Source organism: Lynx rufus, unplaced genomic scaffold (genome assembly GCF_022079265.1).
Source record: "Lynx rufus isolate CCGP_SWC_20201006 ecotype Redwood Valley unplaced genomic scaffold, mLynRuf1.p SCAF_1, whole genome shotgun sequence".
NCBI lineage: Eukaryota > Metazoa > Chordata > Mammalia > Carnivora > Felidae > Lynx > Lynx rufus.
The window spans coordinates 132896790-132909508 of record NW_025814823.1 but is presented as its reverse complement, the minus strand read 5'-3'; the positions used below and the strand labels follow the sequence as shown (position 1 = coordinate 132909508).

Here is a 12719-nt window from a genome sequence, read left to right as displayed (position 1 = left end):
CTAATTTCTTATTTCTATTTATTAATCCTACGTGAAGAACAACACGAGAGCCAAAATAACATTTTATATCAAACTAAAAATATATTTGATTATTGTCTACATTGGTGGTATCTTGAAATCTCAGTATTACTCACAGTACCCTCATTTTAGTAGGTTATGCCTGAAATTGCTGATTTCATATACTTTTAAGAACCTATTATCCAACTTAATGAAGGCTTTATGTGTCATATCATGGTTGCCCTATTTTACTTACAACATTACACTGAAAAGTAAATAGATATATCTACCTTTGTCTTTTAGGTATGAATGGGATGAAATTTACCATTTGTTAAAGTGTCCAGTACTAGCAGAAAACTCATATTGATACTTTTAGATTTTAACAAATACTGCCTATATACCGAGTAATATATAGAATTGTCAAATGGCTATATTGTATACCTGAAAGCAATTTGACACTATATCTTAACTATATTAGAATTAAAATAAAATAGAGGCACCTGGTGGCTCAGTTCGTTGACTGTCCACCTTGATTTCGGCTCAGGTCATGATTGATCACCGGGTGGTAGGATTCAGTCCTACGTCAAGCTCCATGCTGAGCATTGAGCCTGCTTGGGATTCTCTCTCTCTCTTTGTCATCGACCTCTACCCCTTTCCTACACTCATCCTGTGTCTATCAAAAAAATAAAATACAATAAAAAAAAATACTGCCTAAATAAACACAACTATTTGTCAATGAAGGTATTTAAAGGTAACTAAATTCACCAGATAAGTTCCACTGTATAAAAAAAAAATTGTTATTTGTTTATTATTCTGATCTAGCCTTAACAGATACAGTAAAAGCTCCTACCAATGGTCACAGAACGAATGACATGCATGGGAATAATTACTCTCTTGGAAAAAAGGAAAAATTATGGAAATGACTCTGAAACCACTGTAAATTATTACAATAAAACCAGCACAAACAAATGAACTAATATGATGAATGCACTGGTGTCTATCTGGTATAGTATTTTAGTATACTATCCCGGCAGCAGTTTGTTTCCAAATTTACTGGGATCAGATTCCAATAAAAGTGTAACAAAGAAATCTAAAGTGACACACCTTCCATATCTTGAGAACATTCATAAATATCAGAGAAAAACATTAAACACGATATATAACATTAAGATTGCAATACCTTCTTGAGGCTAGAAAATTCCAAATGAAAACTTAGAAGTCAGAATGAAAACAGAGTTAACAAAAGAAAATGAGATATTCTGGAAAAAGTTTTAAAATACATACCTAATATAGAGCTAGAAAGGAATTAGATTGGGGGGGGATGAGATAAAATAAAGGAGACTGTAAGGGCCATGATTTGAATCACACAGAGTAATAACTGAGGTCAAAAAAAGAGAACAATGTAACTAATAAAGAATAATCATGAAGTTATTAAAGTTTATGTTATTTTTATAGTGCTAAGGGTGAACAGTTATGGGGGCACTTGGGTGGCTCAGCTGGTTAAGCATCTGACTCTTGATTTTAGTTCAGGTCATGATCTCATGGTTAGTGAGTTTGACCCCATATTGGGGTCTGCACTCACAGTAAGGAGCCTGATTGGGATTCTCTCTCTCCCTCTCTCTGTCCCTGTCCTGCTCTCTCTTTCAAAATTAATAAACTTAAAAAAAAAAGATGAACAGTTATGAACAATATAGATGAATATAAATTACAGGGTAAAAAGTGCCTATCTGACATGAGAGAATAGACAGCACATATATCTTAAATGTCTAAAATCTTGATTACATATTCTTCAGTAAGTTAAAACGTGAAATAAAACTGCTTTCTTATTTCAACTCTTATCATAATTTGCTAAAAGGAACAAAATGTTTGAGATTTAAAAAAAATTTTTTTTAATGTTTATTGTTTTTGAGAGAGAGATAGAGAGCAAGCAGGGACGGGGCAGAAAGAGAAGGAGACACAGAATCAGAAGCAGGCTCCAGGCTCTGAGCTGTCAGCACAGAGCCTGATGTGGAACTCGAACTCACAGACCGTGAGATCATGACCTGAGCTGTAGTCGGCCACCCAACGGACTGAGCCACCCAGGTGTCCCCAAAATGTTTGAGATTTGAATAAAGAAACATGCAAAATTAAACAAAAATGTCTAGGATTATAAAGAATGGCTGTTTTCCAAACAAATTGCTGAGTGTCATGAAAATAAAAATTCAAAGCCAAGACATGACGAAAATGCTAGGAAGCAAATCAACATTGGTGATGAAAATATCAAAAGCACTGAAGGCAGACCCACCTAAAACATTCATTATCTGTAATTTCTGTGAGTCTTGAAAAATGTAAGGATGACAGAGAGGAATGACTTTGGCATGCAGCATCAACAGTATGTCATTAATATCAAGGCCAAAACCACATGATATTTACAGATAAACAATTCAATTCCTTTAGTTGATCTAATCTAATATAAACCTTGCAACATTTAGAAAATTCAAAGAGTAACCATTATGTTCATGACAATTAACAATCCTTAGATTTATAGATGTACACTTTTTCACACTTGGTCTTTAGTATTAAGTGAATGTAATTAGCAACTCAACATTAACCTATGTAGTATAACAATAAATACTATGCTGTACCCATTACTATAATAATTAGAAACAAAATCTAGAAATTTTCAAATACCTTTTTTAAAGTTTATTTGTTTATTTTGAGAGAAAGAGAGAATACAAGCAGGGGAGGAACAGAGAGAAAGAGAGAAGGAGGGAGAGGGAGAGGGAGAGGGAGAGGGAGAGGGAGAGGGAGAGGGAGGGAGGGAGAGAGAGAATTCCAAGCAAGTTCCACACTGTCAGCGCAGAGCCTGATGTGGGGCTTGGACTCATGAACTTGAAATCATGAAATCATGACCTGAGATGAAATCAAAAGTCTGATGCTTAACCAACTGGGCCGTCCAAGCGCCCTAAATACTTTTTATTGTTGGTCAAAGATTTTTACTTTTTTAGTATAGATTTTGTTTTTCTTTTAAAAGGGTTTATAACATCATTTACCTGTAAATGAACAATTCTCAGAAATATATCTTCTCTCATGCTCATCTCGATATCAAAACGAGAAAGTCTTTTGTCTGCTTCTGTACTTGCTGCCCGCACTTCTTTGTCAGAGGAGACATGCTGGGGAAAGTCTAACATGGTTCGTTCCACTGTCAATAGAGGACAAAATCATAAGGATTCATCCAATCAGCATTAAGAAAAATACTTCCTACCTAGATGAATGATTATCCTAATATAAGTTTTTCATTTTATACCTTCTGTAAAGTTTTGTAAGGCTATCAGGAAACAGCATCTAATGCAGGACTTGGCTGTTGCAGTGACATTATTAGGAACAATAAGGGTATAAACTGAGCACTTATCAAAGTATGTTTAGGGTGTAACTTATTAACTGGGAATGCTGAAAGATAAAGACATAGTTCTCATACTAACACATTTTATAATCTGGTGTGTGGGAGGAGGGAACAGTACATGAAAAGATAAAGAATACAGGATAGAGCAGCTTAGTTGCCAAAAGAATGGGATAGTAACTCGAACACAGCAATATTAGGACTGGAGCACCATGTAACACCTATGATGAAGGCTGGACCTTAGGGCGGGCAGGGCAAGAGGAAGACCTCAGGAGAGGACTGGAAAAGTAGAGACTACAAGCATGGGGACTGGCAGAGAGAGAGGATGTTTTAGAAAAAAGCAGACTTACTTACTTACTTACTTATTTATTTAAATTTATTGTCAAATTGGTTTCCATACAACACTCAGTGCTCGTCCCAACAAGTGCCCTCCTCCCTACACATCACTCACTTTCCCCTCTCCCCCACCCCCACCTACACTAGTTTGTTCTGAGTATCCAGTGTCTCTTATGGTTTGCCTCCCTCCCTCTAACTTTTTTTTCCCCTTCCCCTCCTCCATAGTCTTCTGTTAAGTTTCTCAAGATCCGCATATGAGTGAAAACATATGATATCTGTCTTTCTCTGCCTGGTTTATTTCACTTAGCATAATACCCTCCAGTTCCATCCATGTTGCTGCAAATGGCCAGAATTCATTCTTTTCATTGCCAAGTAGTATTCCCTTATATATATATACCACATCTTCTTTATCCACTCGTCAGGTGATGGACATTTAGGCTCTTTCCATAATTTGGCTATTGTTGAAAGTGCTGCTATAAACATTGGGGTACATGTGCCCCTATGCATCAGCATTCCTGTATCCTTTGGGTAGATTCCTAGCAGCGGTATTGCTGGGTTATAGGGTAGTTCTACTTTTAATTTTTTGAGGAACCTCCACACTGTTTTCCAGAGAAAAGCAGACCAATTTAGTTGGGGTGGGGGAAGTTTATTTAAAATAGAAATTCCTAACCTTCACTACAGATTCTTTAGAGAATCTAGTCAAAGTTATGGACCCTCCCCGAAATGCAAACGTTCATACAAGCATAAAATTTCCATACAATTTTAGAAGATTCCCAGAAATCTCAGTGGACACATCCAGTGAAGAGTTGAATATTGGGACTATTCCTATTAAATGATGGTGGTAACGAACTGCTCTAACGTTCATATATTAAAATTCTTTCTTGGGTTTTTAATACATTTGTATTGTGACTTTCATCGGGCAAAAATCTGATGTCACTGAAATGACCCCAACTACAGAAAAAATGAGTATGGTTTATTTTTTTTGTTTTTATTTATTTAAAAAATTTTTTTAATGTTTATTTAATTTTGAGAGAGAGAGAGAGAGAGAGAGAGAGAAAGAGAGAGAGAGAGAGAATGAGGAGGGGAGGGGCACAGAGAGGGAGACCTAGAATCGGAAGCAGGCTCCAGGCTCTGAGGTGTTAGTACAGAGCCTGATACAGGGCTCAAATTCACGAACCATGAGATTATGACTTGAGCTGAAGTTGTATGCTTAACCACTGAGCCACCCAGGCATCTCTTTATTTTTGAGAGAGAGACAGAGAGAGGAGGGAAGGGAAAGTCAGAGAGAGAGAAAGAGAGAGAGAGAGAGAGAGAGAGAGAGAGAGAGAGAGAGAGAGAATCCCAAGCAGGCTCCGTGCTGACAGTGAGGATCTTGACATGGGGCTCTAACCCATGAACCATGAGATCGTGACCTGAGCCAAAATCAAAAGTTGCACACTTAACCGACTGAGCCAGCTAGGCAACACAAAATGAGTATGGTTTATAGGAACGGTGTGGCTATACTGTGACAATGAATACACTTTTATTAGCTTTAGTACTTTGAAGGTATTGTAAACAGGTAAAACTTCCACATATGATATATGGTAGACAGTAGAGCTATCCTTTCCATACCAAGAAACTATCCAGTTAAACAAGCTACCTCACTCATATCAGTCCTCTTAAAACAGTGCTATAAAGCTGTAAAAAGAAAAATCACCTCAAATATCTGCATAAATTCATAACATGTGGTTTAAAAAGTCTAATTAAATAATTATTCTTTAAGGATTTGATTTAATATACACTTTTATGTTCCTTGATTAAAGAATGGAACAGAATTAAAGTTTCATAGATGTAGCACCTGTTTAAGTGATAAAGTTAACTATATAGGTATAATTTCTATTTACTTTTTAAAATTAAGTCAAGGAGATATTAAGAAAAAATCAAATTGCTCAAGAACTAAAATGAGCAGAACAAAATGCAGGAGCCTAAAACTGGAAACATATTCTTAAACAAACAATAATACTAAAAACCATTTCCTTCCTTACTTTGCCACAAAGACCTGAACCAGACTTATGCTCTTACTGCCAAACTATAAACAGTATTGGACACTAGTCAAATGAGGTTTTAACAGTTACTGCAGGAGGCAGAATGAGCTCTGAGAACAAATACAGATAAGATAAAGTTGGTCTTTAAAAATCTCCTAAACTCAAAAATTTTTAGGATTAACTTACAGAGGTAAATTTATGAGAGAGCAAGGACTTCTGAAAACTAAAAGTATATTTAAAAGATGCATTACTGGGGGATGCCTGGGTGGCTCAGTCAGTTAAAAGTCTGACTTCGGCTCAGGTCATAATCTCACGGTTTCTGAGTTTGAGCCCCGTGTTGGGCTCTGTGCTGACAGCTCAGAGCCTGGAGTCTGCTTTGTATTCTGCGTCTCCCTCTCTCTCTCCCCCTCCCTCACTTATGCTCTCTCTCTCTGTCTCAAAAATAATAAATAAACATTAAAAAAAAATAAAAGATGTATTATTGGAAAAGCAGCAGACTTTAAGATAATTTTTAAAAAGATTTTGTTTTTTTCCCCACTGATTTTTATATTTGTTAAATGCATAATTCACCAGGCTGGCACACCATGTCGGCCATATATGACTGAAGAAGAAATGAGTCTCTGAACCAAGGACAAACCACATATAGCAAGGGAGACACAAAATATTGCCTTCTGGGAAAACTCTGCCAAATGCGAACCAACTCCATCCCTTTGAGTTTGACTAACGAGACCCACCAGGTGTTTTTTATTTAGTAGTTTAAACTCAAGACTTTTATCCAGATTTAGTGGCCATTAATGAGAGTGAAGCAGCTGGTGGGAAGAGGCAGAAACTGAAACAGAAGAGGTAAGAGAGTCCCTATTAAGGTGGGGCACAGGGTAGGGAATTCTTGGTGTTGAGGGGTTGGTGAGGGTTAAGAGATGACTAGGTCACTAGGGCTGTACAGGATTCTGGACAACCTTCCAAATTCCAGAATACATACAAATGTTTATGATATCCCGATAACTTACGTTCTTACAAAACCTGGATAGCCAAGGTTGTTTAGCCATAACTATATCACAGAATATGTCTAACCCTTAGGGGCAATTGGAGTGAATCTCCATTCCTTTAACTCAAAGGGCCTAATACTTATATTATAGAAATAATGTATTTTAAGTATAGGAAATATGCAAAATAGAGAAAGGCATGGAGAGTAAATTTTAAAAAATCAAGCATAAATCTGATACCTAAGAAATTAGCTACTAGTAAAATTTTCTTCTGGTTTTCGTCTCTGTATTTTTTTTCTATGTTAAGAAATGCTGTTCCTCAACGTGATTATGGCTACATAGTGTTGCAGAGCCTGAGCATACCATTACATGGTCTTTCTATATGCTGGATGGCACCCAGGAGTTGTTTCCAAGGTTCTGCTACGACAGAGTACCTGTTTATACATAAATTTGTACATAATTTTTCCTGTATCTGATAATTTATTTAGATTAAATGCTTAGGTGTGGAACTGCTGGGCTAGGGTATGAACTTCTTAAGAGTTTTGATATATTATGTCAAAATACTCTCCAGAAAGCAGATGTAATGAGATTGTACATTTTGTAGCACCACTGCCAACATAATAAAACATTTTAATTTTATTTAATTGAATTCTAAGCAATTAGTTAATCATTATGGAAAAATCAATGTCTTGTAAAACTGGAAAATGATTGCCAACACAGAAAGCATAAAATGGTTTATGATGCCTACAAAATGAAATATCAATGGACGTCTGCATGCTACTCACCTATATACTTCACTTCGACATCTGCCAGTGCCTGCAAACAGTTCTCGTAAGTTACTTCCTCAATGTCAAGCATTCCAATAGCATCGTACACCTGTTTGGTCTGCACAATGAGCTCCTCAGTTCTTGTTTTAATTTGCTCTGGTGAAAGATCCCATCTTAAGACATTTCTGCCAGCTACAGTATAGGAAGACATTGCCTGAAGAGAAGACATCACTTCTCTTCCTAAAGTCATTCTGAATAAAATCCTGGAACCACCAACTCTGAAAAGAATCAGAAAAAGAATAAAAATTAGACATCTGTTGATCCAAAGCCAATACACAAATGTATACTGTCTAATTATATTAAAAAGAACTTTTTAATAAAATTGAGCAAGTCTCTTTCAGGTGAACACGTAAGCACAAAATTAAATGCATTTGTATTTTTTTCCCTTGAATGTAGATTTAATGAAATTAGTACTTACCAAACACTGAATTGGTCATGTAATTAAGTCATGGTGAGACATGAAGTTAGGTGTCAAAGACGTAATAACTGTCCTTTATAAGTTAAACCAGTAATCTTTCTTATATAAATGTTTTTCCTGTGCTGGGGCGTCTGGCTGGCTCAGTCAAAAGACCATGTAACTCTTGATCCTGTGGTTCTATGTTCAAGCCCCACGTTGGATGTACAGATTACTTAAAAAAACAAAATCTTAAAAAAATTAAAAATTAGGGACACCTGGGTGACTCAGTTGGTTAAGTGTCCTTCAGCTCAGGTCATGATCTCGTTGTTTGTGGGTTTGAGCCCTACATCGGGCTCTGTGCTGACATCTCGGAGCCTGGAGCCTGCTTCGGATTCTGTGTATCCCTTTCTCTGCCCCTCGCCCACTCTCTCTCTTTCTCTGTCAAAAATGAATAAATGTTAAAAAATTTTTAATTAAGAAAAAATTAAAATTAAAATAAAAAAAGTTATTTCCTGTGTCAACATCTACCTACAATGTTTCAAAACGTTTTTATAATGAACAGCATGTAAAAAAATGTTTTTTTACCAAAATTTCACACAAATCAACTATGAAAATTTGAATTTAAGGTTTGGGAAATAAACTCTGGTATTGCTATGGCATTATTCTAAAAGACAAAAGAAATTAAGTTAATGATAACAATCCTTTACCTCCCTGAAAACCTCAAACTAATAATTGATGCCATATGTGTGTATATATGTACTATATATCATGCAATATAATTTCAGAACTTATAAATAAAAATATTATAATTAATGGCTAACATTTGTTGTGTGTTTAGGCACTGTACTAAATGCTTGCCATTTATTCACTTAGTCCTCAAAACAAAACTATGAGGCAGATACTGTAGTTATTCTCATTTTACTAAAGAGGAAACTAAAACACAGGAAAGTTAAGTAACTTGTCCAAAGTCACATAGCTGGTTATATGGTGTGAACTAGGATTAAAAACCAGACGGAGATAATAGAGATCCAGAACTCACACTCTTAACTGCTATGCTAAACTTCAATCCTATTATCTTACAAGACCCCAAAACAACCCTATGAGGTAGGCAGTGCATTATTCCCTTTTTAATGATGAGGCAGTTGAGGCTCAGAGAGGCTAATGACTTATTTAAGTCATTCACTTAACAAATACTTATGAGCATATATTGTCTGGTCATTGTGACAGGCATCAAGGATAAACAGGCAAACTTACTAAGATTCTGCTATTATTGTGGAGAGACAAATTGACAAAGGAACTATTATTCTATATTGAGGTGAGTGAGACGACAGGTATAAGCAGAGGGAACTCTGAAAGACCTCAGAAGGAACTTTTCTTGGAAGATTTTACAGAGGCAACAAGGAGCAAGCCAACATCTGGACTACATCCAGAAATTATCTAAATGCCAAAAGCTGTAAGGAGAGAGAAATCTGATAAGGTCAGTAAGGACTACAGAATATGAAGAGCCTTGGGAATCAATAAAGAGTTCAACCTGAAGTCCGTGAGAGAGCCACTGAAGGGTTTTAACCAGGTAAGAGATGAAATAAGGTATACATTTTAGAGAAATTGCCCAAATCAAAGTGAGTTGAAAGGTTTGAGAAAGAGAGATTATACTAGAGGAAAGCTATTCCTGTAACTGGAGCATAATATCATGGTATACTGAATTAGGAAAAGGGGGGAACTGGAGTGACTTAAAAGATAATTCAGGAAGTAGAATCAGTATGACTTGGTACTTGGTATAGGGGTGGAGGGTGAGAAAGTCAAGGATGTCGTCCAAGATTCTTGTAATTGGATGTATGGATGGTGGTAACATCATTAAAATAGGCAATGTAGAAAGAGGAGGAGGTTTTTTGGAGAGGGGGAAGAGATATTCAATTTTGGACATGCCAAGTTTGAAGTGGTGTGGCACATTTAAATGGAATTCATTAATATGAGATGATAATTGGAGTTAGAGGAATGGTTGAACTGGCCCAAGGGAGTTTGCAGATTAAGAACAGAACTGAGCCCTAACTCTAGTTTAATCATGGAGATAAAGGAAAACCAAACCAGAATGGATTTAGGAAGCTGTGAAAAGTAAGCAGAAAAAAAGGGAGGGAGGGGTGCCTGGCTGGCTGGGTTGGTAGAGCATTCAACTCTCGATCTCAAGGTCGAGTGTTTAAGCCCCACCCTGGGCGTGGAGCCTACTAAAAAAAAAAAAAAAAAAAAAAAAAAAGAGGGAGTAAATAACTGCCAAATGTACAAATCTCAAGAAAGATGGAAGAGTCTGTTAAATGTAGCAACAGGAATGTCATTGATGATTCTGGCAAGAGTAGTGTCAGTGGGATTGTGGGGTGGAGGTCAGACTACAATGATTGAGGGATAGGAAGAAGGTAAAGAACTGTAGAGTACATCTAAGTGATTCTCTAGAGTTGGATATATTTTACTTTTATTTTTATTTTTTTATTTTTGGGAGAGTGCAAATGGGGGAGTGGCGGAGATAGGGGAACAGAGGTTCCCAAGAGGGCTCAGTGCTGACAGGCTGACTGCAGTGAGCTGGATGTGGGGCTCAAACTCACAAACCAAGAGATCATGACCTGAGCAGAAGTCAAACACTCAACTGACTGAGCCACCCAGGTGCCCCAAGTTGGATGTGTTTTAGATAAGAAAAGAGACTGCAGTCTCAGTAAAATCAATAAAACAGGTAAAGTGGGAGTAGTTAGGTTGTAGTAAAAAAGTGTGGGTTTGAATTTAAGAATTCAAAGGTTAAGCAGTCTGATATGATTCAGGACATTTTCCCAGAAGTGGATGGTTGATATAAATGAGTTGAAGAATGCAATCTAGTATTGGATAAATTGTTTATGTGAACACTGGAGTCAGCAGCTTGACAGCTGGGCCTGGGAATAGAAAGGAAGACTGAGCCAGAAACCAAAGTCTTCAAAGAATGGAGAAGCCAACCAGGTATCTGGTGGAGGACATCATGAGCAGGGTATAGAATGATAAAACCAGATTGTGAGCCTTGAAGGTGTTTATACAATGGTGAAGAAGTATTGGTCTGGGAGCGTAAGTGAGGGCAAGGCAGGAGCTGGCAAACAAAGAAGATGTGGTCTTTCCTCTTTACTTTGTGATATATGGGGTGTGAAAGAGAGGGATATAGACAAAATATTTTCCCCAGGGTTGAGTGGATTTCAGTAATGGTTAGTAGAAGAAAAGACAATCCAGAGAGTATCAAAAGGGGAGGAGTTTGTTGACTACAGGACAAGGGTTCCAGAAATAACAAGGCAGAAGTCTAAGAGTAGAATAGATAGCTAAATATGTGTTCATTGTCCAGCCATTCACTGCCTCCCTCTAACTAAGTCTATGCACATATTTCTTCCTAGTACCCATGCACAACACGACTACCACACCCCCTGCCATGTCCACGATCTGTGAAGGTGGCTGCCCCTACCCTCAAACTCCTGTGAGAGAAACAGGTCTTATTTCCACTGTGTGTGACCGAGCAAGCTTGTGTTCTTGACTGCAGCTGGCATCCACCTTATGTAGAACCTGACTTAGGATGAAATAAACACTGTGAACAGAAGAATAAAGGAAGGAAAGCAAATATTTACTGACATCACCATTATAACAGTTAATTCTGAAACCTGACCTAGACCTATTTTCCAGTTATATTTAAGCCAGCTTGAATGCAGTTTTATGTTATTTGTTTCATAGAGGATCCGAACTGATAAAGGAATGAAAACTGGTAAAGGAATGAGCACATACACGCAAAAATATGAAGGTCACAACAAGAAATGATGGATGATTGGAGGGTCTCATATGCTTGGTGGTGGCTGAAATTAACAGGGATGCAAAGTTCGGTGTGTGGAGCTGGCTGAAAATGTCTAAAATAATTATTTCCACAATCTCTTACGGATACACAGAACTGAAGCCTCGAGGAGCAGTGAGACATCACCACTACTGACTGGGTTTCTGAGGAAGTTCTAGTATAAGTGAAGAGGCTGGCCATGGGATTACTGACATAATGACCAGCAAGTGGACTGATGACTGAAATACAAGACTTTGTAGCTAATCACCTGTTCTTTTCACAACTCTTCTGAGTACAAACCAATTATTACAGACAACTTTTCATTACTGTTAAACACCTTTAAGAGAAAATTACCTCAAACATTTATTGATAAGATGAACCTCCACTAGTTTTCCTTTATTTCCTAACATTTACCTCAAGGTTGAGTGTTTGGTTACAGCATACCTGATTTTAACTCAGTGAAACTGGTGAAGGTATCAGAACCTCCACCCTGGCTGAACAGATACACCCATAATCACCCTTGTACAGTTTCTGTTGCAATTCATGAAAAACTACCACTTTCTTGAAGTGATACTATTCCCCAAATACAGGGAGGGTAAAAAGAAAGGAAGAAAATTTAGAAACCATAGTTTTATGTGTCAAAAGAACACATTAAATTTTGTGTCATACTTTCTTCTTACCTTCTGGGATTTTATCTTAATTTCTTTCAGGATTTACAATTCTTGTTACCAAAGAAAAGGAGACTGAAGGATTCCTTCCTATTTCTAACTAAAACATTTTGATCTAGGGGCACCTGGGTGGCTCAGTTAAGTGCCCAACTCTTGGTATCAGCTTTGTTCATGATCCCATGGTTTTTGAGATTGAGTCCCGCATCAGGTTCTGTGCTGACAGTGCAGAGTCTGTTTAGGATTCTCTCTCTTCCTCTCTCTCTCCCCCTCCCCTGCTTGTGCACGCAT

General features: G+C 37.3%; 1 protein-coding gene across 1 annotated transcript in view; it reads right to left on the bottom strand.

Moving 5' to 3' along the window:
• The window catches only part of NLN (neurolysin), a 66320-nt gene extending 58560 nt beyond the window's left edge, over positions 1–7760 (bottom strand). The window contains exons 1-2 of the mRNA XM_047087274.1: positions 7505–7760; positions 3030–3178 (exon numbers count right to left, since the gene is read on the bottom strand). Of these exons, the coding sequence (XP_046943230.1) occupies positions 3030–3178; positions 7505–7736 (381 nt within the window). The 5' untranslated portion in view covers positions 7737–7760. The remainder of the gene's footprint in view (positions 1–3029; positions 3179–7504) is intronic.
• Positions 7761–12719: the final 4959 nt, after the last annotated feature.